We start from the raw sequence: 25959 nt of genomic DNA, 5'->3' as shown, positions 1-25959 counted from the left end.
ATTTAATTTTTTTTTAAATATTTCATTTAACTATTTTAGTTGAAAATAGTTGTAACAAAAACAAACCTGATTTTAAAAAAACTTGACTGTTTAACTAAATTCATATGTTCGTTCTGTTAAAATATTATATGTATGCTGTTGATGAAAAAAATCCAGAATACATAACGTTGTTTTGGTTAAATAAAACAATTTAAATGCCCTGCTGTATTAGGAGGAGAACATCAGCAGACAAGAAAATCCTCCAAATATTAATGATTAACCTGTTGAATTGGAGCTAGTTCACCTCCCAGTGACTTCATATATATCTGCTTCAATTACCTTTGGTAAATGAAATAACCAAACAATCATTCATTTTCTGATATAGCTGTAAAACACCTGAAAAGTTTTCAAAATAAATCAGTTTAAAAATGGATAGTGTGTACCTTCTAAAAATGAAACCTACATCTATCTCTGACTTGTGAAGAATGTGTATTAAGATTCTAACAACCAACAAGAATGCACTTTTAATGTAGAAATCCATGATTAAATTGAGTCTTCCTGACCAGTGATTCAAATCAAATCCACCCTGACTGTAACTGAGTAACAGGCCTACTCTGTCCCTTCTCAAACTTCTTATGTATTTGTAGAATGTTTTCTTCTTATCCTTTATGTCTACAGCTAGTTTAAAGTCGTTTTACGCCTTGGCCTTTCTAATTTTGTCCCTACATATTTATGTTATTTGTTTATATTCGACCAAGTTTCCACTTTTTGTAGGACTCTTTTTTGAGTTTCAGATCATTGAAGATCTCCTGGTTAAGCCAGGGTGGTCCCTCGCCATACTTCCTATCTTTCCTATGCAATCAGATAGACTGCTCTTGTGCCCTTAATAATGTCTTTTTGAAAAACTGCCAAGTCTCTTCAACTGTTTTCCCCTTGACTTGCTTCCCATGGGATCTTACCTACCAACTCCCTGAGTTTACTGAAGTCTGTCTTCTTGAAATCTATTATCTTTATTGTGCTGTTTTCCCTCCTACCATTCCTTAAAACCATAAATTCTACCATTTCATGATCACTTTCACCCAAGTGCCTTCCACTTCCAAATTCTCAACCAAATTGTCAAAATCAAATATAGAACAGCCGCTCCCCTAGTAGCCTTCTCCACTTTCTAAAATAAAAAATTGTCTCCAAGACATTCCAAGAACTTCGGATAATCTATGTCCTGCTGTGTTATTTTTCCAACAGACGTCTGGATAGATGAAGTCCCCCATCATCACCAAGTCCTGTGCTTTAGATGATTTTGTTAGTGGTTTAAGAAAAAGCCTCATCCACTTACAATAAATTATAGTAAATAATTCTTCAGAGGGTATTAATCTGATTGTGTTTTCATAAAGCTGGTCAATAATATGCAGACCACTAGTGTAAATGATTAAAAGAAAAGGCTCAGTATAACTGAAGAGTGCTAGGAGAGGCTAGCAGCTGAGGTGCTCTGATATTAAGGTGATGGGGAATGTACCAGGATAGATTTGGCTTTAATTACATGTACTGTAAAGACCAAAATTATGCTTGTATAAATCACTCAGCATACCTAAGTAACAAGTATGAAGTCACAATTAGGATAAACACAAATTACTAAGAGAAGAATATATTGATTCACAGGTGACTTACCATACTTTCATACTGCACAAAATGCATAGGAAATAAAAAGTAACTTACTTTCTTTCAAGAAGTCTGATGAGAGGAAGAAGTTGTTTATTGAGCAGAGCCATTTTGGTAGAATCAGATTCATTCTCCACACCATAGGAAATATACTCTTCAAGAAATTTACTAAAAATAACAAAAAACACAAATAAAACAGACATATTGACCAGACAACACTAATCATCAGCATTATTAATTAAGACAAATAGAATAGTTTGTGATATTCATATCGTATGTTATAAACACAGGTTTTCTTTGGCGTTTAAATTTCATCCCCAAAGTAATTTTTTCTTTGTAAGGCCCCAATCTGGCAAAGACTTATCCATGTATTTAACTCTACTCAAGCAAGTAGTCCCAGTGAAGTCAAACACTCAGTGTTCAAACACCAATATGTTTGCAGGATCAGGGTGTGTGTCAGGAACCCTTGAAAGCCGGGAAAATAACAGACATTCTGACACAGTGCTAATTACATTGTCACAAAATAGGCGCTATTGTAGCTGAAATTAACATACATTGTAGAAAATAATCAAAATTAGCTCACCAGGCTAATAAGCGATCTAAATCCTTTTCCAGTGCTATACTTGTAATTATGGCTTCTAGATGTCTCGTATAGATATGGTTATCTGTCACTTCAGATTCCTCGTGCCCCTCTTAAGAAGAAACAATTAGACATTTTAAAAAGAAAGATGAACTGTTGTTTTAAAATAAACGCTTTACATTTATTATATCAACCACCATGAAAAAAAATAGACAGCATTCTCTAGTGGATTAAGCACATAACAGGGAGACAGGAACATACCCCGTCTAACACTAACCTGCTGTGCCCCTTTGGTCAAGCCAGGTAACCATGTGCTGTACCTTACTTTCCCAACCTGTAAAATGGGGACCTTAAAGTTTATCTATTTCCTATAGATGTTGCAATGATTATATATTACGAGCTGCTCAGTATTATCACTGTATGCCTGGAGTAAAAATTGTGGCAAATGTTATATATGTTCTATCAAGTGACATTCTATGTGCAGCACTTGACAAGTCAAGGATCGTCGTAAAATTACACTAGCTCTCACGAGATCATCTGTTCTCACCGGAGCACTGCAAATGAATATCTAGGTGCCTAGCACATCACTAATCTGCTGTGGCATTTAAAAAAACAAAAGCTATTCCACAAGCCTCACAGAAAGAAAAACACGAGGAGTTCCTCACAGTTTGGAGCAGTCTATCATCAGGAGCAATTAAAACTGATTTATCTACCAAAGTTGCTACAAGGGTTTACCCAAAAAAAAAACATTGGGCACATGCTAACATACCAGTAGCAGAGTCAATAATGGAGCAAACTAGGTGCGGCAGCAGGTAACGCAGAAGGGGAGTGACGTCATAGGCAGCTGAAATGCCATGCAGGATAACAACCAGGTCTGGAATGTTACACAGGTAGCGAAATGGCCTGCACAGGAGAACACCAAAAGGAAGACTGAATATTGCTCTGGGTTATAGCTTATCCATCACTTTCTATTATATAGAACTTTCAACTATCCACATATTGTCAAGTGGCTCAGCCTCAATGAAAAAAATAAAAAGGGCTATAGGGATGCATTTCCCAGTTTTCACGAGTTTAAGGATTGGTGCATATCACATTCTGAAAAGGTACAAGGCACTGCCAATCAACCATAACTCTGTGTTGTTTTTGGGCAGTCTATTTCCCTTGTTTCTTAAGAAAGTGGTGGTAGGGAAAAGGGAAAGATTGAGGGGTACTTGCGTGTGTGTGTGTGTGTGTTGGGGAGAGATGAGTGGATTTTTCTTGGAATACCTCACCACCATTCAACTACTTGCTCCGCACTCCTCCAGTGCCCAGTTGGGCTAGGGGATCCAAGGGCAAGAGGGAAGGTGGTAACTTGTGGGCTGCGAAGAACACATCTACCAGCTAGAGAGAGAGAGACACAGGGAGGGGAGCCCTAGAATCCCTGCTCCACTTCAGGGGAAGAGGGAGAAAAAGGGGGCTGGCAGAGGCCACACTACCTACATGTGAACTAGGCAGCTGCCTAAGGCAGCAGATTTGGCCAGCTGTCCCTCTGTCATGACAGAGGGGCAGTCAGGCCAAATCTGACACCCTAGGCCTATGGGGGGTGTGTGTGTGTGTGGGGTGTGACAGACTGAAGTTTTGATCAGGGTGGCAGCCTGTCCTGAGTGGCCTCTGGGGCTGATATGAAAGGAAAGGGAGCAGGATGATTGCAGAGGTGTGAAGTGGCATACGCATCTCAATGGGATGTGCTCAGATGGAAGGAAGACACCCTTTTGGTGATGAATGAAGCCTGAAACAATAGCTCTGAGCGTTGCAAACTGCTCCATTCATCTGAGTGGATATTCTCACCCCCGCCTCAGTGCCTGAGTGCTGTGCCACACATTGACCATGCCTCTTACCAGCTTTCCATACTGCATGAGCTGCCTGTGCCCAGCACCAAGGACATCTGTTCCCAGTGCCCAGCAGGAGTTCATCGAGCCTATCCCACCAGAGATTTGATTCATTTCTGGCTGCAACTCTTGCACTGGCCTCTCTTGGTATCATCTGCAATGTGGCAACTAGTTCCTCCGTATCATTCTGTCCCCACACCAGGCTTCACATCCTGGACACAGCCTTGCCCACCAAACTGTCCCAGGGCAGGACTTGGGCAGATAAGTAGATGCTGAAACTCCTCAGAAGTGTGTACACCACTAGCACATCCAAAAGGAGCATTATAATGGCCCCAGACATCAAGGGAAAGGTGGGTTGACAGCACTAATGTTCTCCGAATGCAGAACTCCAGAGAAGAGGATTCTAACTAATGGCCCTGGCATTCAAGAGATTGTTCCTCTAAGCCACCATGTGAACACATCCTCAGAAACTCCTTAGGGAGTGAAACACAGAGTAAACAATAGCTCTCACGGATGTGTAAGCATTAGCAATAAAGCTTCTAGGGTGCAGAAACTTTAGAAATAATTTTTGAACTGGTCCTTGGTACTGGTCAATGGCTGTTCCCAGGAGCAGCCCATACTATACATTTCAAGAAAAATTCTTCCTAACTCTGCATCAAAAAATAACATTTTATAAACAGCTCATTTTAGGGGGGCTGTAACTCAGGAACCCACCGACCAAATTACCCCAAATTTGCACTATGGACTCTACCTTAGACCCTCTTGTGGCAGACCAATTTTCAAGCTAATCTCCTCATGCTTTGGGGGTTGACACCTGAATATTACAAGCACCTTATTCCTGGGGAGGAGGGGGGGAAGGAGAGGAGGAGGACTATATCTGAGCAACGCCTGGACAAAAAAACCTCAAACTTGTACCACCAACTCTACCCCTGATGAGGCACAGAAATCTTCAAAACAATCTTGATTACGCAAGTGGATTTTAGAGCACTTTGAAATATTGACTGTTCAACAGTATGGTAGGTCTCAACCTTAACTATCATGGTGTGAGCACCCTATGGTAATGATAGAATCCTTTTCAATACCATTAGTTTCCATCTTTAGGACTCAACTATTAAGAGGAAATCTGTCAACTCAGGTATACTTACTTTTTCCCAAGACCCTCTCCCTTTTGGTTCTGAAGAAGAACGAGCAGGCAGGCCAGCCCTTCCCTGGCTAAAGAAGGTGTTTTTGTCAAATTCTTGCTGATCTGCAACATCAAGGACTGCACCAAGGAGGTCTCCATTGTCACTTTCATTGCCAACTGGCAGATGATCATGTAGGTTGCAGCTCGGTAATCCACTAGAGAGGATTTCAAACCCTACCAAGAGAGAAAGAATTCTAAGTGCATTTCTGCCAAATTTCAGTTTAAAAAATCAGTGTGTCTAAATAACGGTACAGAATACTCTTTGGGAAATATTAATGAATTGCATTATCCCCTATTCATCATGTTAAAGCTTCAGTGAGCTAATTAAACCTCAAATCTAAACAGAGAAAAAGACGACATATGCTCATTAACACGGTAGCAAAGCAGGTCGACAGAGCTGCCACCAGCAGCCACGCAGAAGTAAGAATGGCATTGTGTGGCCACTTACTTCTGCGCTACTGCCTTCAGAGCTGGGCCTGCAGTCAGCAGCCACCACTCTCCAGCCACCCAGCTCAGAAGGCAGCAGCGCAGAAGTAAGGGTGGAGAGGTATGGTATTGCCACCCGAACTTCTCCGCTGCTGCTGGCAGGGTGCTCCCTTCAGAGCTGAGTGCCTGGCCAGCTGCCACTGCTCTTTGGCCACCCAATTCTGAAGGCAGCACAGAAGTAAGGGTGGCAATACCGCACTCCCCCTACAATAACTTTGTGACCTCCTCCCCCACCACACATACATCTCCCTTTTGGGTTGGGACCCCCAGTTTGAGAAAGGCTGATCTACTCCATGAAATCTATCCAGTATAAGGTAAAAATACACACAAGACCAGATTTCACGGTCCATGACGTGTTTTTCACGGCTGTGAAGTTGGGAGGGCCTTAGCTGTAGTTATCTAGACTCCCTCAGCCTTAAAGTGCCGTATTACGAGAAGTGTATCAGATCAAAGCCAGGCAGACACAGCTCCCTATGCAGTCCAACAATAGCAATCCTGAACTGGTCAAGGTTTGCTCCATCACGCAGGATTGTGAGGTAAACACATATTGTATGTCTTTAATAGTCAGCAGAAGCAGCAACAGGAACACAGAAAAGCAAGCTGTGTTTTGTTTACCTAGTCTCTTTTCTAATTTATTCCAGGGTGAAAATCTCTCTTGGAAGTAAATTACAGGATTCTAGTTGGAAAAATAAGCCACATTGTATCATGCAAGAGAATGAAATACTGGGTACCTTTTGTATGTAAGGAAGCAGTTTGGAGACTATAGTGTCTGTTATCTTCTCTACAGCCCCAAGAGCAGACACGATGGTGGAGGCATAAAAAGTAAACAGGACCCTTAACTGAGAGACGCTGCCATGATGAACAGAAAAGGTCTAGAACGAAGGGAAAATAGTTACTTAGGCATTAGGAAGATAATCAAAAACATAACTACAAGATTTAAGGTCTCATGTTAAGAGTTCCTGTTACTACAGGATTCTGCTTAATAGCACTTCTGATAGTAACAACTTCTGATTAACGGTAACATTTTGCTAGGAACCAATCCTGTCCCATTGACTTTATTGTTAATGGGATTTGGATATGGCAATGGCATGCCACTGACTGAACTATTTTGAAAGAAAGGCCCTGACCGCAGGCAGGTTTGAAGGGCTGCAGCCAGGGAAGGAAGCACTAGGACGTGCCTTTCCCAGCTGCAACTCTGCAAACATGCCTATGGTTGGTGCTCGGCAAGTCCCAGAACTTCAGGTTTACCGGGCTGCAGCCCGGTAAACCTGCTTTGCCACTTATTGGTAACTTCTGAATAACAGCAATTCTTTGTCAGGAACTGAGAAGTTGCTAATAAGTGAAATCCACTGTATTTGCATTTTGCTTATTTTGGCATATTCCAAAAATGTAAGAAATTGTGACTGCTACATCTATCATTCTTCTAAGATTTTATTACTACTGGTTTTTTTTGGCCAGTGATTGAAAACTATGATTCTTTCTACCACCCTGAGATCAATGGATCTAACACCCATAATTTAAACTACTGTTAACATTTCAAAGCACACACTTAAAATAGCCATGACAACTATGAAAAGAGGTACCCAAGTGCAAAAATTATTTTCAAATAGAGTGGCAGGAATCAGGTGGCTTTTTTTTTTTTTTTATAAACAAACTAAAAGCATCTCAGTTTTCTCCATAAAGAATTACGGTAAAAATCTTGTGGAGTCACTCTAGGACATCAGTCCATTTCCTGTTTCTTGGTTAATACAATCTCCTTTGCCACAGTCTCCTCCAGCTAAAGCTCCTTCTCCCCTTCACCTCTCACTGTATATACAGCACTGCACAGTTCGCTAACTTCATTTTGCCTCAGACATTGGCCACCACCAGAAGCAAAACATCAGAGCAGAAGGACCAATGGTCTGATCCACAGAACTTTCTGTACTGTTCCCAATGACATTACACCAATTTCTACTAAGTTTTAATGTCTCGGTAAATCAAAGTGGGCTCAAAGAAAAAAGATTCAGACATTTCTGTGTACTGAGTGCATTTACTGCTACACAATTCAAACTGTGCAAAAACAGTACACCATGATGCAAATACATAAGAGGGGGAGGGGGAAGAAACACACAGACTGACAGAACTAGAAGAATTTACCAACCTTTACAGATTTTGTCACCAGACTGCAAATGAAATCCATGAAACCCAGATCTTTGTAGCAGTGCGTAATCAAAGCACCCCTAGCAAGGGGGACTCCTGGTTTCTGTCCATGATAAAAATCAAAGAAAGAGATATAAAAATATAAATAAAATTAGAATATTCTAAAAGTGAAATCACACACACACACTTCCTTCATCTCTCCAAAGCATACTAAATGATCACTGACATCCTGATTTGAGGAGGGATAGCTCAGTGGTTTGAGCATTGGCCTGCTAAACCCGGGGTTGTGAGTTCATAAGAACATAAGAATGGTCTGACCCGGTACGGCCTAAGGTCCATCTAGCCCAGTATCTGTCTACCGACAGTGGCCAATGCCAGGTGCCCCTGAGGGAGTGAACCTAACAGGCAATGATCAGTGATCTCTCTCCTGCCATCCATCTCCATCCTCTGACGAACAGAGGCTAGGGACACCATTCTTACCCATCCTGGCTAATAGCCATTTATGGACTTAGCCACCATGAATTTATCCAGTCCCCTTTTAAACATTGTTATAGTCCTAGCCTTCACAACCTCCTCAGGTAAGGAGTTCCACAAGTTCACTGTGCGCTGCGTGAAGAACTTCCTTTTATTTGTTTTAAACCTGCTGCCTATTAATTTCATTTGGTGCCCCCTAGTTCTTGTATTATGGGAATAAGTAAATAACTTTTCCTTATTCACTTTCTCAACATCACTCATGATTTTATATACCTCTATCATGTCCCCCCTTAGTCTTCTCTTTTCTAAACTGAAGAGTCCTAGCCTCTTTAATCTTTCCTCATATGGGACCCTCTCTAAACCCCTAATCATTCTAGTTGCTCTTTTCTGAACCTTTTCTAGAATATCTTTTTTGAGGTGAGGAGACCACATCTGTACACAGTATTCGAGATGTGGGCGTACCATGGATTTATATAAGGGCAATAATATATTCTCAGTCTTATTCGCTATCCCCTTTTTAATGATTCCTAACATCCTGTTTGCTTTTTTGACCGCCTCTGCACACTGCGTGGACATCTTCAGAGAACTATCCACGATAACTCCAAGATCTTTTTCCTGACTCGTTGTAGCTAAATTAGCCCCCCATCATGTTGTATGTATAGTTGGGGTTATTTTTTCTAATGTGCATTACTTTACATTTATCCACATTAAATTTCATTTGCCATTTTGTTGCCCAATCACTTAGTTTTGTGAGATCTTTTTGAAGTTCTTCACAATCTGCTTTGGTCTTAACTATCTTGAGTAGTTTAGTATCATCTGCAAACTTTGCCACCTCACTGTTTACCCCTTTCTCCAGATCATTTATGAATAAATTGAATAGGATTGGTCCTAGGACTGACCCTTGGGGAACACCACTAGTTACCCCTCTCCATTCTGAGAATTTACCATTAATTCCTACCCTTTGTTCCCTGTCCTTTAACCAGTTCTCAATCCATGAAAGGACCTTTCCTTTTATCCCATGACAGCTTAATTTACATAAGAGCCTTTGGTGAGGGACCTTGTCAAAGGCTTTCTGGAAATCTAAGTACACTATGTCCACCGGATCCCCCTTGTCCACATGTTTGTTGTCCCCTTCAAAGAATTCTAATAGATTAGTAAGACACGATTTCCCTTTACAGAAACCATGTTGACTATTGCTCAAGAGTTTATGTTTTTCTATGTGTCTGACAATTTTATTCTTTACTATTGTTTCAACTAATTTGCCCGGTACCGACGTTAGACTTACCGGTCTGTAATTGCCGGGATCACCCCTAGAGCCCTTTTTAAATATTGGTGTTACATTAGCTAACTTCCAGTCATTGGGTACCGAAGCCGATTTAAAGGACAGGTTACAAACCTTAGTTAATAGTTCCGAGTTAAGAGTTCAATCCTTGAGGGGGCCATTTAGGGATCTGGGGCAAAAAAATCTGTCTGGGGATTGGTCCTGCTTTGAGTAGGGGGTTGTACTAGATGACCTCCTAAGGTCCCTTCCAAACCTGAAATTCTATGATTGATTCTATGATTTAAATTGAAACAAGTAATGGTTTCCTCTCACTGGACTTTGTTTCTTCCCCTCATATTTTTATAAAATTATATGTACAAGTAATTAATATGTTTCCAAGTTTTCCAAGTTGACTGCAAACATACTAATAATAAAAAGCAGATTTTTTTTCCTTTATCAAAACAAGGGCTATAATTAATTTTCCTTTAAAGAGAGAGATCAGGAACAACATATGGACATTGGGGCCCCAATCCTGCAACAGAATCTTGTAGTCAAGACTCAAATCTATGGGGCTGCACACAGGGTGGCAGGGGGCATGTTGATACAATATCAGGACCAGGACCTTACTAAGTACTATTTCTCATACATCTTCTGAACTGTAACTTTTAAGCTACTTTACCTTAATTGGATGCAACCAATTCCATTTATGAGTTGGGTCTTCAATTTTTAACAGCTGGATAACTCTCACAAACAATTTAGTCTCGTGGTACGGCAAAACACAACCAACCAAACTGTCCTGGTTGTAAAGATGGATATGAAACCTACGAAAAAAGCAAACACAATCAGAAATTTCATAGCATGAGGTCCATGCATCCTATTCTTGCAATACAGGTTTAAAATAAAAACCTTAAACATAGAATGCCAGGCTGAATCAGGCCTGAAGTCCATCTTGTCCTGTATCCTATCTCCAACAGCATACAGGACCAGATGCTCAGATGAAACAGCAAGATACCCTGCACCCAGCAGTCATGGAATAACCTGCTCACAGGGAAATTATCTGTCTGCCCTAATTAGTTAAAAGGAAACCAACATTGTTTCATTTTCAAAGATTTTAAAGCAGGTGAGGATCATTATGATCATCTAGTTTAAGCTTCAGTATAACACAGGCCACAGCAATCCTGCAACCCAATGGATGCATGTGCAACAGCCATTCATGCTTTAGCGTTATGAAGTATTTTCTACTTTCTATATCTGCAATCATCTTACATAAATAAGGACAGTAGCATATTACAAAATATCTGGCCCATTTTCTCTTCCATTCTTTTCAGTACCTTGGAATTCAAAAATATTTAGCACATACCAATATATTATACTAGACTATATTGCACAGAGTTCACATATTACATTGAAAATACATCACTTTTACATAGCCTCTTTCATTCTGAACTTTATCAAATAAATGCCTCATAACCTCCTGCAAAAATGCTCCATCCCAGAAGAGCCAACCACATAACTGGGAAACTTTGCTGAAGGACATTCAGACAAACCCATACATAGAGTGCCATGAAATCTTCAATGGTCCCAGAGAGAATACAGACCCTTGTTAAGCTCTTCTGTAACAGACCCATATACTAATTTGCAAGGAACTAAGCTTATCTTGCCTAGTAAAGATGAATGTTTGAGTTGATTGTGCCAGGATTTGACATGTAGTTCAAGGAAGATAGGGCCAAATCACACCCAAACTATTCTAACCAAAAAAAGTGCGTTTCTCGTAAATTTATCTATTGACATGCATGTGATTTATTTGATTACCTGTGAATTAGCCACTCCAGGCACTTTTGTGCTGGTTTAAGCATGAAGTAAGGAGACAGATGAATCAGGAATGATGAAATATTCTCATCCAGCTGCTCATTTACTGCTTTAGTCTGAACACTGCGCTCCAAACCCTTTGATGTGAGACTGAACAAAGTAGAATGAAACATCTCAAAGGCAGGATCAATCCCCATCAGCTCTTCTAGGCCAGTGCAACCTATGAGAAGTAAGTGAAAATGGTTTAAACACCATTGGTTTTAATGGTTCTCTATCTCAAAACATTCTTCTCCTTCCCATCCAAGAATCATCAACATTAGTCTGCAATATTTCATACTGCACTTCTGTAGATCACCTTCACTGAATGAGTCATGCAAACTAAACTGTTATGGTAAAATGTTTCCACCCCCTTCTCATAACTGTAAGGTTACACAAAGTATACTTTGCCATCCTAGAGACAGATACGACAATTCAAGTAGGCAAGCACAGTTTACTAGAGATCTGGGCACAGGACTAGAAACCAATAACTCTGTAATTCTAATCTTGCTCTGACAGTAAAGCTCCATCTGTGAATTTGGACAAATCACACCCTCCCTCTGCCTCAGTTTCTCCATCTGTAAAATCAGTACTTATCACTCTTGCTTTATAGGAGTGTTACAAGGAGCAAAATGCTATAACGATGGTAAAAAGTATTAAGTGTCTACTATGTACAGAACATACAGCAGAATAACCAATATGGAATTTTCTACAGACGATCAGTGAACATGTCTAGGAGCGGAGCTTTTGCTGCATTTAGACAGTTTTTAAATTGGTGAGGAAAAAGTACAACACAACTTTTCACCAATAAACAAGCATAAGAAATGAAAAGTATTTTTTAGAACTAAACTAAAAAACATTATTTTCTGGTCTATGAGATACATAATCATGATGCAAAGAACAGTGGATATAGCAAATGAGTTCTACCTTTTACAGCATAGTAAAATAAAAAACCTATTTCATTACAAACTAAGTGCAAAGTGACTCTGGGTGCAAGTAAAGCAAGGAAACCAACCAGAGGGAGACATGAGAAAAACAAAGGTTCAAATACATCAGGAGTTCTCAAACTGTGGGGTTGGGACCCATCAGGGGGTCATGAGGTTATTATGTGGGGATGAGGGGGGGCGCAGAGTTGCAAGCTGTCAGCCTCCACCCCAAGCCCCACTTTGCATCAAGCATTTATAATGGGGTTAAAGATATAAAAAAGTGTTTTCAATTTATAAGGCATGGGGGTTGCACTCAGAGGCTTGCTATGTGAAAGGGGTCACCAGCACAAAAGTTTGAGAACCACTGAAATACACGGATTCCTTTGATGCTTAAATACAAAGCTAACAGATACCTTAGAAATACCTGTGCTACATTAGATATAGATTGAGATAAGCTAAAAGGTCACCATCGTATTAAAATTAGGTCAGTTTAATAAACTAGGTTAAAAGTAGTTTCAGGTACTACACTTACTCCCCAATCTCTCTAGTAATTTCTGAGGTTTTACAAACATTTTTCTATTTTAAGAAGTTTTACTCTCCTACATTCCAGTGGGAAAGACCTACACAGAGAGACTATAAGAGAGAAAGAGGAAACTAAATCAAAGTGCTTTCAAAAGGCGCACACACACAAAAAGAGGACTATTTTTTCCTCTAATCACTTTCAGTCATAGTGTAACCCACAACAGCAGAAGATCATAACATTTTCTGATAGAAATGTGGAGCTTAAGCTGATGGTGTCCCTAGTCACGCTTACCTATTGCAAAGAAGGTGTCTCTGTCAATATTGGCAGCTTCCTTGCAATCAAACAGCAAGGAGGCTGCTTCACTTCGAGACAAAAGGCTGGGGTCATTCTGAGGGAGAGCGAGCCGTTTCAGCTGGTGGGCGAGGGATGTCATGTTTTATATTTCTGTGGAAGAAGCCTTAATATTAAAATAAATCTCACCACACACAAATAAAACAACCCTGGAACAAACCGCATTTGATCTCACGGGAGACTCTTTTTTTCTGGCTTTCAGCAAAGCCTGAGTTTACCGACAATAAAACACCGGAGCAACCAACTAAAGGCTAGTTACACAGCGGCTCAGCCCGGGGTACCCACGCGTGCAGCGGGCACACACGGGGCTACCATGGGGTGGGGGGGGCAAGTTCTTGTTCACACGGCAGCGTTCCCGGTGACCCCCCTCCCACTGCCCCTACACAGAGCAATTTATCACGCGCAGCCCCGGGCCCAGCGCGCTGCAAGATCTCCCAGAGCACAAGCTCTGCCCAAGCGCCCGGGGTGTTTCCATGCACCAGGGGCCACACACCCCAGCTCTGCCCGGGGGACTGGGGACCGCTGGCTCTGGCCGAGCCTCATGGGGGCTCCCCGCAGCCCAAGCACCCGGGGGCTGGGGACACTGGCTCTGCCCGACTCACGGGGTGTGGGGGGGGAGCCTGGTCCCTACCGAGCCGCCACCGCCCGCGCCTTGCAGTGCAGAGAAGCGAGGCGACCTATCCCCGCAGCCACGTGCGTAAAGCAGCTTCACCTCTGACCCGGAAACGGTGGTGCTGAAGGGGGCCAAAAAAAAACAAAAAAAAAACACGTTCTGTTGGGAGACTGAGCATGCGCGCCGCAAGTCAAGTGACGCGGTCTGGGCGGGGTTTGGCGCTCGCGAGTGGGCTCGGGGTGCGCGCGCGCGCCCCGCCCAGCAGCCTAGAGCCGAGCGTTCGAGCCGCTCGCGGTCAGTCGCTGCGCGGGATGGCGCTGGGTTGAGTTGCGCTGACGGGGTTCGCCGTGTGTCAGCAGTCGCGGCCAGTTCTGGTATTTGGAAGGTGCTCTGGCTTTGCGGGAAGTTTTGAAGGGAGCTGCTAGCTCGGGTGCTGGGGTGTTGCAGCTGTGAAGCCGCCCCAAGACCAGAAAGCAAATAAGAACAACCCATAATGTCAAGTATCAGAGGGGTAGCCGTGTTGGTCTGGATCTGTAAAAGCAGCAAAGAATCCTGTGGCACCTTATAGACTAACAGACGTTTGGGAGCAGGCGCTTTCGTGGGTGAATACCCACTTCGTCCGATGCAAGTTGCAAAGGAGAGCGACCATTCTTTTGCCCTATGATTGTACAGCACCTAGCACAGCAGGAGCTTCTAAGCCCTACTGAAAATAATGATTAACATGAAATCTCATTACTTTTAATAATGGCTCCTGATTTTTGAGTGCTTGGGGTTGGCAATGCTGAAGAATGACCCCTCTTAATACCAAAGGGCTTCAGAAGGTCCTGTGCTGTGTAATATATAAAGCCACTAGCCAGTTTAAAACCCTTATTTGTTACACTCAGGAGTAATGTACTCAAAACCAAAATGGGAATGTGTATTGTTATAAAGTGGGAGAAATAGGGGGGAAATCAAAATTCAGACAATTTGGTGAAATTATCTTCCTCTACAGTTAAGACAGTGACAAATGTATTGCCCCCTAATGCTACCTTAGGCAGCAATAACTTGCCATGCAATGCCAATGCAAACAGCCAATACAGGTATAGTCCCATATCTGGGAAAGATTTATGCACGTGCTTAATTTTAATACTGGGAGTAGTTCCATTGACTGCAGTGGAACTATGCACATGTGTAAAGTCATCCACAAAAACAACCGGGAGTCTGGTGGCACCTTAAAGACTAACGGATTTATTTAGACATAAGCTTTCATGGGTAAAAACCCACTTCTTCAGAGGCATGGGTGGATTTTCTCTACATGCATCTGAAGAAGTAGGTTTTTACCCATGATAACTTATGCCCAAATAAATCTGTTAGTCTTTAAGGTGCCACCGGACTCCTTGTTATTCCTGAGAATGTTTATGAATGTCTTTCCTTATACCATCCCTTTCCTCCCCAAGCACGTCACAAACTTTACTGACTTTTAAACTGCAGACAGGGAGTCTGTTCATCTGTGCATCTGAAATGCAATCACTTCTGGGGTATTGTGCAACAGCTGTTTAAGAGCATGCAATGACAATGCACAACAATGGAGGAGAGGAATCTGTGAATATGTATTCTATTAAAACTGCAGAGGGAATTTAAGTAGGCAGAAAGTAACTCTTCCAGTTAGATTTTGACCAGGATGTCTGAGTACTGAGTTATGTACCCCACTCTGATGAAATTGGTCAGAAGCTTTTTAATGAGTTTAATTAAGTAGCTAATACCTAATTTTTGTGTTTCTCTTGCAGCAGCACAGTATCTCCAGATCGTTTTGGAGCACTAAAACAGTGCTGTCACAGAAGGAAAAGTGCTACCTACTTTAATCATCATCACCGCTGTATCCCCTATACGTCCATGAGGTTTCCAAGGCTATTGCTTACTGAATGTGACCCTGAATAGCTTCTGAAATTTGACAGGATCACAAGGTAATAATGAGGTCTTAGTCTCTTTAGGAGATGCTAAAGCAGGGGTGCGCAAACTTTTTGGCCTGAAGGCCACATCAGGGTTTCCCAAACTGTATGGAGGGCCGGGTAGGGAAGGCTGTGCCTCCCCAAACAGCCTGGCCTCCGCCCCCTCCCATTTCCTGCCCCCGCACTGCCCCCCTCAGAACCTCCAACCCATCCAACTCCCCTGCTCCTTGCCCCCTGACCACCCCCTCCCAGGACCCCACTCCCACCCAACCCCATCCCCTGTCCCCTGACTGCCCTGACCCCTATCCACACCCCTGCTTCCTGACAGGTCCCCCGGGACTCCCACGCCTATCCAACCCCCCCTGTCCCCTGACTGCCCCCTGGGACCTCCTGCCCCTTATCCAACCCCCCACTCCCCGCCTCCTTACCATGCCGCTCAGAGCAGCAGGACTGGCAGCCGCCCTGCCCGGCCAGAGCCAGCCCCGCCGCCCAGAGCACTGGTGGCATGGTGAGCTGTGTCTGCAGGGGAGGGGAGACAGTGGGGGAGGAGCCGGGGGGAGCTCAAGGGCCGGGCAGGATGGTCCCACGCCATAGTTTGCCCACCTCTGCGCTAAAGGGATTGTAACCTCTTTAGTGTCTATCATGTTTCTTCTCAATTTTTGTGGTTACTAAAATATGCAGAAGTTTTTTAGAAAGCAAGAGTGCATGTTAACTGTTGTGCATGTTTGAATTAATTTATGTATCATTGGTATGATAACTGAATTGTAAGCTGATCCACGTTCTCGAGTAATGGATTGAACTGGTAAATTTCTTGCAAGATAAGGTAAACATCCGGTTGAAGAATATATTTTGTTTTGCCACTGATTGTGCTATGTATAAGTATCTAAAATGTTGGTGATATTTTTTTTTGTATCCCGTTGCGTATAGATTAGCTTTGAATGACAAATTTATTCTTCTTAGTTGGCACACATCTGTTATCTCCTGGACACTAGTCAAGTAGAAGATTCCACTTGCAGTCACTGAAACAATATATAAATTACAGCAATTAAAGGGAAAGAGGTGAAAAATGTAACTTTACTATGTAGTTTAAGTCTTTTATAATATAACATTTCAGGTTTCTCGTTTTTTCTGCCCTCTGTACCCAAAACCATATTTCACCCCACTAGTAAACCAGTAGGTCATGTGTTCACAACATATGGCTCAGCAGCAGATCTCATATGGTACAGCTGTCCATTCCTAGGGCACAGCTGTTTGAGCTTCTATTTACTACTGAGCCAGCCAGTTGCCAGATATTTTGAAGGGTTAGGATGAACCACAGTTCTTTCCATGAAAGAGAAATAGTGTTCTCCATATCTATAGATGTTAAATATAAATAATGTTCCTTCTTGTCAGACTGGTTGTTCAAGTCATTACCATCCCTCATTCCTTCAACTGCTGTAGTCTCTGCCTGATTCCTCAGACTTTTCCATAACTGGTCAGCAGAGAGATTGGGCTAGAAGTGCAGCATAGGCGATACTGCCTGCTCCAACATATTTCATTCTTGAAGGTCCTATGGTTAATTTTGAGTCGCTAAGGAGAGAGGCTCTCTACTTTTGAATCAGGCAGCTTCCTGATTAATGTTTGGGTCTAGAAGGGGTGTCATTAAGAACACAGAAGAGAGAAATTCTTTGCCCAAATTTTAGGTACCTGGATTCACCACGGCCTGCAGGAGCCCAGAGCTGCAATTGTAGTGAAAGTCCAGTTCAGCCCTGGGCTGGAACACACTCAATACAAACAGAATTTAGAGGGAATTTAGAGGTGAAGCTCCAGCAAGTCTCTGCTGAGCATATGCAAACTGTCATCCCCTCCTCCTGCAAGACTCATAACTTGGCCAAATTTAGACTGGTTTTCACAGAGGCAGCAAGAGGCACATCCTTGGTACAAAGGCCACCCTGGCCAAATTTCATGTTCCTGCTCCAAAGAATGGAACTCTAGAGTTTTCCAAAGAGAAGCTTACTAAATATTTTTTTAGTAAGGGCAAAGCAGCGTATCTTTCGCTAGCCTCATTTTTGGAAATGGCTAACCTGTTTTAGCTGAAATTTGTTGGAAAAAAAAATTGAAACAGAGAGACACCCAGCATGTAGAATTTCAGCCCATGTGTTTAAAGTTTAGCAAAGTCGTAAGCAACTGAAAACAGGGCCTTTTAATGGTAAATGTTGAGCAACTTTCATAATAGGTGGTGCTACCTTAATCAATGTGTTCATCGAATTTCAAGCAATGTGCTGTGGGGAAAGCAGTAGTTACAGATACCCTCTCTAGATTAATTTGCTGAAACAATCTTTCATAGAATCATAGAATCTCAGGGTTGGAAGGGACCTCAGGAGGTCATCTAGTCCAACCCCCTGCTCAAAGCAGGACCAAACCCAACTAAATCATCCCAGCCAGGGCTTTGTCAAGCCTGACCTTAAAAACCTCTAAGGAAGGAGATTCCACCACCTCCCTAGGTAACCCATTCCAGTTCTTCACCACCCTATTAGTGAAAAAGTTTTTCCTAATATCCAACCTAAACCTCTCCCTCTGCAACTTGAGACCATTACTCCTTGTTCTGTCATCTTCTACCACTGAGAACAGTTTAGATCCATCCTCTTTGGAACCCCCTTTCAGGTAGTTGAAAGCAGCTATCAAATCCCCCCTCATTCTTCTCTTCTGCAGACTAAACAATCCCAGTTCCCTCAGCCTCTCCTCATAAGTCATGTGCTCCAGCCCCCTAATCATTTTTGTTGCCCTCCGCTGTACTTTCTCCAATTTATCCACATCCTTCTTGTAGTGTGGGGCCCAAAACTGGACACAGTACTCCAAATGAGGCCTCACCAGTGCTGAGTAGAGGGGAATGATCACATCCCTCGATCTGCTGGAAATGCCCCTACTTATACAACCCAAAATGCCATTAGCCTTCTTGGCAACAAGGGCACACTGTTGACTCATATTCAGCTTTTCGTCCACCGTAACCCCTAGGTCCTTTTCTGCAGAACTGCTGCCCAGCCATTTGGTCCCTAGTCTGTAGCAGTGCAGAATTCCAGAATATTGGCTGGTAGCTTCAGCTTTGCCTGACTAATGTGTAAACATGTTGGTAGAGAAACTTCATGGAATAAACCAGCTATTCTTCAAGCATGTCCTCACCATGCTCTGGAAGAATGGGCAGCTTATCAGCAAGGTGACTGGGGATGGAGAAATTTAGTCACTTGACATTTCATAACATGGAACAAGAAGCTGAAGCTGTTTGTCCTAGCTCTGTCCTATCATGGAGAGCAGAACAAATACCAATTAAGGTGTCAGTCCTGCAACCTTTGTATACACGAATAGTCCCACTGAATGAGTGTCAATAGGGATTATCCATGTGAGTAAGGGTTTCAGATTCAGATTTCAAGGCCAAGATTTTCATTAATGACTCGATTCTGTGTGCCCCAAATTTTGGGTGCTCAGCTTGACTCCTAAAATGAGTCTGATTTTCTGAAAGCATAGAGCACCCACCCTGTGAAAATCAAGCCCTTTTAAGATGCCTCAGATTGCACACTCAGAATCACTAGTTACTTTTGAATATCTTTGCTTACAATTTTTAATGTTTAGGTATCATCCACAGTGCAAATTTAACAGATTAATCATAAATATAGTAACCCAATTGAATATGTAGTACATAGTAAATAAAATATACTTTTACATTAGTTTATGTCCTATTTGTGCAATTTCCCCCCACGCTTTATTAATTTTTAGATATTAGCAGTAAGACATCTAAGAACATAGAAACAACGTCTATATTCTGTGATAAATCATATCCAATATATACATTCCCTCCTATATTTCAAGAGATATTATGATCCCTTTTCCACTACTCACACATTTGTTCACTTTTGAAAAGACTATTTAAACAAAACTAACAAACAAACAAAAAAAACCATGGGAAGGCCAACAGAAGACTACATTTAAAGTTAATACCTTTCTCAGGATTAAATTTTTTCTGACAGCTATGGTATTAATTCCCACTGTAAGATTTGTATTCATGAATAATCTGTACCTGGCCTTAACCCATGCTTTATCCATGTAAACTTTAAACAAATATACTCAGTGCTTTGCACTTCCAAAATGCTTTACAAATATTAACCCTTACAACATTTCTTGATGGGAGCAAAAATGACCCCTTTACTTCAGTGAGTAAAGAGACCATGGTATGATCGTAATTCCCCATCTCAGTTCAGAAATGTGTTCTGCAGTTTGCTCATATATATGTGAAGAGCCTGAAAGCCCCAGGGATAGGCTCACAATTGTCATGTTAGGTATCAGATCTTGGGTCAACTGATAGGAACTATTGTCCATCTGCACATTAAAATCACCTAAATCAAAGAGTCTGATCAGTAAAAAGCCTCAGGCAGCTCAGATATGAAATCTGAGGAGACCTGCATATTACTGCTATTCCCAATGTAACCCTATGTCATGTCCCACAGATAAGAGACCAGATTCATGATTGGTGTAACCTCACTGAAGTTAGTGCATTTACACTCAGGATGAATTTGATCCAAAGTGAACAAACCACTTCCTATAGCTGAAATTATATACAAATAATATATTCTCCCCAATAAAGCCAATAAAGGACCAGATGACTCATGCAGACAGGGCTTGGTTTTACAAGCAAAGTCAAGAGCCTCCTGCATGAATGGATTATAGTTGGGTATAGTGAACGTATTCGCTACCACACTTGCACTGGACAGCATGAAGGGCAATATGAGGTGTCAGCTGATGCCCACTGCTCCTGAGATGGGAACATGAATAAGACTAGTGGGATTGATAATTACTGGGCAGATAGCCACTTCCTGACTCATCTTCCCTTGCTTATCAAAAGAGATATTGGAGAACTCAAGCCCTGAGAAATTTTATCCCCACGTCACAGCAGGATTGCTTAGTTCTCTCCACTGACTATTAAAAGGATACAGCTGAGTGTCCAAGTAAAGTTCTCCAAGGCAGAATGTAAGAGCAGCATCTTTGGACAACAGCATCTTGTACTATATACATGTTCCAAAGAGAAAATAAAACCTCATGCCTCCAAATGCTTGATAAATGATTCAAATTCAACCCTCTGTAACTCAGTTGACTTTGGTGGCATTTACCCAAGGTGAATTTGACCCATTAACTGATCCTCACATCATCCGTGTGGAATATGTAAGAAGTAGTCATATCCATTTTGGATTTACAAGGCAAGTTATCTTCTCATTTACTTCAGTGGGGTTGCATTGGTATATCAGAGAGAATTTGGATCAGAGATGTCACAGCTTGGCTAAGGTCACTGAGGGATTCAGTATAAGAGCTGGGTTTAGAACTCAGTAGTGTCTAATTTCCAGCGTCTCCCCCCACACCCGCTTCTAACCTCTAGATCACACTGCAATAATTCCAAGTCCAGCCCTCTGGTACTTATCATCTTAGTTAGTTATTGTCTGGGAATTCTGTTTTAGTCAGTTTTTGTTGCCAGTTTATTCTAGGTACAGCCAAGTTTATGGAATTGTTCATGTCCTTGTTACCTGATACACGTGCCTGTTCTCTTTGTTCAGCAATACCCAAACCATTGCTAAACAATATAGCACATCTTTGAAACTATTCTGGTTAAATCGGGTACAGCCCATAATATAGCTCATAGATGGATTTTTTTAGCTGCTGACATTCCTGAAATCCATGTTCTATGGGCCTATTACAGGTTTTAGCATTGCACTAGAACTGTAATTTCTTCCTTACTTAATATCTATGTGAGATATTAAGTAAGCCAGATACAGGAACACAGCCAAAGTTCTGAGAACACATGTCTGTTCTTCTGAAAGTTTGTAATAGGCTATTCTATACCCCTACTCCTGCCCCATGCATTCTCATCACTGAATCATTTTTAAAATCCTGGATCTGTCTGACCATTTTTTCCAATCTTATGCCAGCACTATTTGTAGTTTCCCACCTGTCATCATGTGTATTACATTGTAATGTCTGTCTAGTGCTGCTGCAGTTCTAGTACTTTAAGAGACTAGGTATGCGGTGTATAAATTACCATATACATTTCCCAGCTTTTCCTTTGGTATTATAGTTCCAATATGCACAAAGACCCTTTGACTATCACTTCACTAATTCACATCACTATTATGAGATACCTCTATAGTCACCGAGGTAGGATCCATGGAAACAAGGAGGCTGTCTCCTAGTGGAGCTAGGGATGCAGGTGTCATGGCCTCTCTTGAGTGGAATTTTAGAAGGGAGCAGAGAGAAATTTAAGAGCCGAGGTTCCTGTGGTTCATGAAAGTAGCAAAATTTGTCTAATCTAGGTTCTAAATTGGCAACACCCAGTCACTATTAAAGGGCCTGTCCTGTATTATATTAAATCTTTCAACATTCACAGTGCAGTTTATTATTTTATTTTATTATGTATTGGAGTAGTGCATAGGCAAGTTACAATCATACAGTGAAAGAAAGTCTCTGCCCCACATTTCTCACAATCTAAATGGACATGACAAAGAGTGGGAGAATAGAAACATAATTTACCCTATTTTACAGATTGAGGAATGGATGCACAGAGAGATCACTTATTTCGGTGGAAGCAGTTAGGCCAGTACTGATCTCTTTTGAAAATCTCACTCTACCTGCTCAATGTCACATAGTCTCAAGCAGAGCCAGATTTCCTTAGTCCCAGTCCAGAGCCTTAACCACACAACCTTCCTTCCTCTCGGTCAGAAAAGTTGGTAAAACTTGATGATGGCAGTCTCATCAGCATCTTCTCTGTACTCATAAAGCTGCTATGCTTGGTAGTATTTGTATATTCTATAAAAGTTTCCTGCTGCATTTCATCCATGGTTGTGTTTCAGTGGCAGAAGTTATTCCTATATATAGATTGTGAAACACTTTGGGATCCTTTGACAAGGTCAGTTGTTATGAAACCAGACATGTCTTTCAATACTCTATATTTCTTTTTTCTTTTTACTTTGAAACATGTTTTAAGTATTATAACTCCTTTTAATAAGAATAGTATCATTCATATATATCCCTGTTGTGTTGATAAATTACCTACTCTTCCTTCAAATATCGATTTTTTTTCCAAAAGTTTTTCTACTAGACTCTTTATAATCATGCTCTGTTTATTTTTCACTTTTTAAAGACACACCATCCCTGGTTATAATAATACTTGGCTTTTACATAGCTAATAACACCGTAGCTCATTAAAACTGATTTCAGAAATCAAACTGGGCCAGACTCTGCCATGAGCTTTGTAAAAGAGAGCCCCTTGGCCTGTGTACACATACAGAAGTGTCCACCTGAATGGAGGTCAGAGCAGGATGTAGGCCTTACTTTTCAGAATATATGCTCTTTTTAATTATTATTTTGCTCAACTAAGACAATGAAACCAATTTAACATGTATTTGTGTTACTGTTGTGTATTCTACTTCACCTCTTGGTTCTTCTGCACTAGCAAAATGGGGTTGCGTTTGGGTTCACAAAAATGAGGGTATGTCTACACTAGAAATGCTACAGCTACTGCTGTGCTGCTGTAGTGTAGACACCTCTCCAAGAGGTGATAGCAAGATCAATGGAAGAATTCTTCCATCGAGACAGCAGTGTCTGCACTGGGATTTAGGTCAGCTTAATTACATTTTATCAGTACATGACATTTTTCACACTATTGCACAATATAGTTAAGCTGACCTAACTTTATAGTGTAGATCAGCCCTGAAGGAGAGAGACTAAATATTCCATAAAACTTTGTTCCCTTATTTATTTTTAAATTAAAATTACATATATAATATGCTACCTCTTTCTACTTATATTTGCTTTTGTCAGCCCCTTACCATTTTTAATAGAATCCAGAATTTTGGCCTAAGCTACGTTGACAACATCTGCTTTAAATTCATTTAAAATAATCTTAAATTTTGTCATTTAAACTTAAAAAAAAAACAAACAAACGTAGAGCTAATATTTGTCACAAGTGAAAGGCAACTGGAAACCACATCTATAATCAATGTTGAAAATAAAACGGCTTTTTGTTTTTGGTCACTGGTTCAGGCTTATATTGGCAGTTGACCCAAGACTTGGGGTCACTTTAACTTTGAGGATTTCTTCTCTTACTCTTTTGTGAGTGAAATGTGAAGCCAGTGGAATTAACACTTAAGATTTTAACACACGTCATGGATTCTCCCTCCTGCTAGGATTTTTGGTATTTCCAAAGTTTTCTGTGGAATTGAGATTTTCAATTATTTTTTTAAAAAGCAGTTTCCAGCCCTTCTGGTTGCAAAGCTGTCTTTCCTTATGTGACTCATTGCAGGCCTGTCTTGCTGAGTCTGCAATTTCATCTCCATTTCACTGCAAAAGGAATGAAAATAGGGGAAAACTCACAAAAATGCCATGACATTTGTCAGAGAGAGTCATCATCGCCTTTCCTTCTGCCTCCATAGAAGCCCCTACACATAAACAGGTACGTCTACACTTACAGCAGCTTGTAGAGTAGAGAGACACTGGACACCCAGCTAGCATAGATGTAAATAGCAATGTGGATGGTAAGGCACAGCTTAGGTGAGTAGAACAGAGTGCCCTACATACCTAAACTTTAGGGTATATACCCTGCTCGTCCCTCCACATGCTCAAGCAGTGCCTCCCTCCTATTTTTAGCAGTGTATGCTGCTGGACCTACCCCTGCCCCCGCCAGTGAAAGGCTCCAGCAGTGGGGAAAGGCTCTGGCTGGGGGAAGAAAGCGAGGAAAGGCTCCAGCAGCTCCCAGAGCCTTTTCTCTTTGCCTCCTCCTTGCTAGTCTTTCACTGCCATGTGTAGATACACACCTGTGCCTGTGCTTGTAGTGTAGTACTCTCAGGGCCGGCTCCAGACCCCAGCGCGCCAAGCGCGCGCTTGGGGCGGCATGCCGCGGGGGGCGCTCTGCCTGTCGCCGGGAGGGCGGCAGGCGGCTCCGGTGGATCTCCCGCAGGCGTGCCTGCGGAGGGTCCGCTGGTCCCGCGGCTCCGGTGGACCGCCCGCAGGCATGCCTGCGGATGCTCCACCGGAGCCGCGGGACCAGCGGACCCTCCGCAGGCATGTCTGCAGGAGGTCCACCGGAGCCGCAGGACCGGCGACCGCCAGAGCGCCCCCCGCGGCGTGCCGCCGTGCTTGGGGCGGCGAAATTCCTAGAGCCGCCCCTGAGTACTCTACACATCACCATAAGTGTAGACAAGGCATACGTGGCTCCCTAGGCTTAGTGGTAGCATGGCATGGGGAAACTCCATCTCTGTAGCAGCATCTTCTGGAAAACCATAGAGGAAATACATGGGAATGAATGATCACCCTGTCAGCACTTATTCCCAAGGGTTTTCTATTTGGGAGTTAGTACCCAGACATGAAGATGGGGGATCCAGGGCGTAGTGTTGAAGTGCTAGCTCTCTATGAAATTGTCCTTTCTCCTTGAGATGATAGTTTATGGGATTGGAAAGCCCAGGTTTTTGTTAGAGAGAGATAAGCCCTGCCCCTGGCTAGAGGATTCCTTCAAAACACAAGTGCAAATTTAGAGGATCTTTTGTTTTCCTGTAGGATTTGTCTGAAACAGCTCTGACAGATGTGAAGTGCTCCTTTCACAATCTGGGGTGTTGACTCTGAAACATAATGAGGGTGATTTAAATCTCAACACTGTTAACTGTTTCACTGCTGACTGATTTAGCAGAAATGTATAATTAATTTCTTTGTCTAGTATATTTTGGTTAATTTTAAAGCACGATCCTTAGGAATAAGGTTACAAGGTTTACTGTTTTTAAAATTCTAACAAAAGTATAGAATAGGAGAGGATTCTGGGGGTGAGACGATGAGAAAAAGATGAAGTGAATTGAAAGGCCTAGTGAACACTGGAAGTTTTCTGGGGAATGTTGTTGATGGGGGAATGAGAAATCTCAGTGAGGCGGAAGAGGATTTTTAAAATTAGCTAAGTGAAATATGATGTCCATTTCATTTAAAATGATACAATGAGCCAGTTTGTTTAACGCTGGTGCAGTGCGGTGAAAATTGCATCTATCTCAGCAAGAATAGCCCTTTGACTGTGGGGAGGTGTGACATACTGCGGTTCAATCCAGGCCAGGGAGGAGCTATGTCAGCCCTGCCCTGCAACCTTGGGTGCTTC

The 25959-nt window shown here is 42.0% G+C and overlaps 2 protein-coding genes across 5 annotated transcripts in view; one reads left to right on the top strand and one right to left on the bottom strand.

Moving 5' to 3' along the window:
• HEATR1 (HEAT repeat containing 1) overlaps positions 1–14013 on the bottom strand; it is a 59416-nt gene extending 45403 nt beyond the window's left edge. Inside the window, exons 1-10 of one of the 2 annotated variants that reach the window (XM_039531848.1) lie at positions 13984–14013; positions 13212–13364; positions 11439–11655; positions 10306–10447; positions 7893–7994; positions 6484–6624; positions 5229–5440; positions 2985–3118; positions 2219–2327; positions 1693–1803 (exon numbers count right to left, since the gene is read on the bottom strand). In XM_039531848.1, the coding sequence (XP_039387782.1) occupies positions 1693–1803; positions 2219–2327; positions 2985–3118; positions 5229–5440; positions 6484–6624; positions 7893–7994; positions 10306–10447; positions 11439–11655; positions 13212–13353 (1310 nt within the window). In that variant the 5' untranslated portion in view covers positions 13354–13364; positions 13984–14013. Of the gene's footprint in view, positions 1–1692; positions 1804–2218; positions 2328–2984; positions 3119–5228; positions 5441–6483; positions 6625–7892; positions 7995–10305; positions 10448–11438; positions 11656–13211; positions 13365–13902 lie in introns of both variants that reach the window. The other variant, XM_039531847.1, reaches the window with a different exon arrangement.
• A 64-nt stretch (positions 14014–14077) lies between these two features.
• Positions 14078–25959, top strand: part of ACTN2 (actinin alpha 2) — a 120042-nt gene continuing 108160 nt past the window's right edge. Inside the window, exons 1-2 of one of the 3 annotated variants that reach the window (XM_039529507.1) lie at positions 14078–14178; positions 15651–15827. The gene's annotated coding sequence lies outside the window, so the exon portion shown is untranslated. The remainder of the gene's footprint in view (positions 14179–15650; positions 15828–25959) is intronic. The other 2 variants (XM_039529505.1, XM_039529506.1) reach the window with 2 other exon arrangements.

Source organism: Mauremys reevesii, linkage group 3 (assembly GCF_016161935.1).
Source record: "Mauremys reevesii isolate NIE-2019 linkage group 3, ASM1616193v1, whole genome shotgun sequence".
In the NCBI taxonomy this organism is placed as follows: Eukaryota; Metazoa; Chordata; order Testudines; family Geoemydidae; genus Mauremys; species Mauremys reevesii.
The sequence above is the reverse complement of the archived record's forward strand: the minus strand, read 5'-3'. Positions and strand labels throughout refer to the sequence as shown.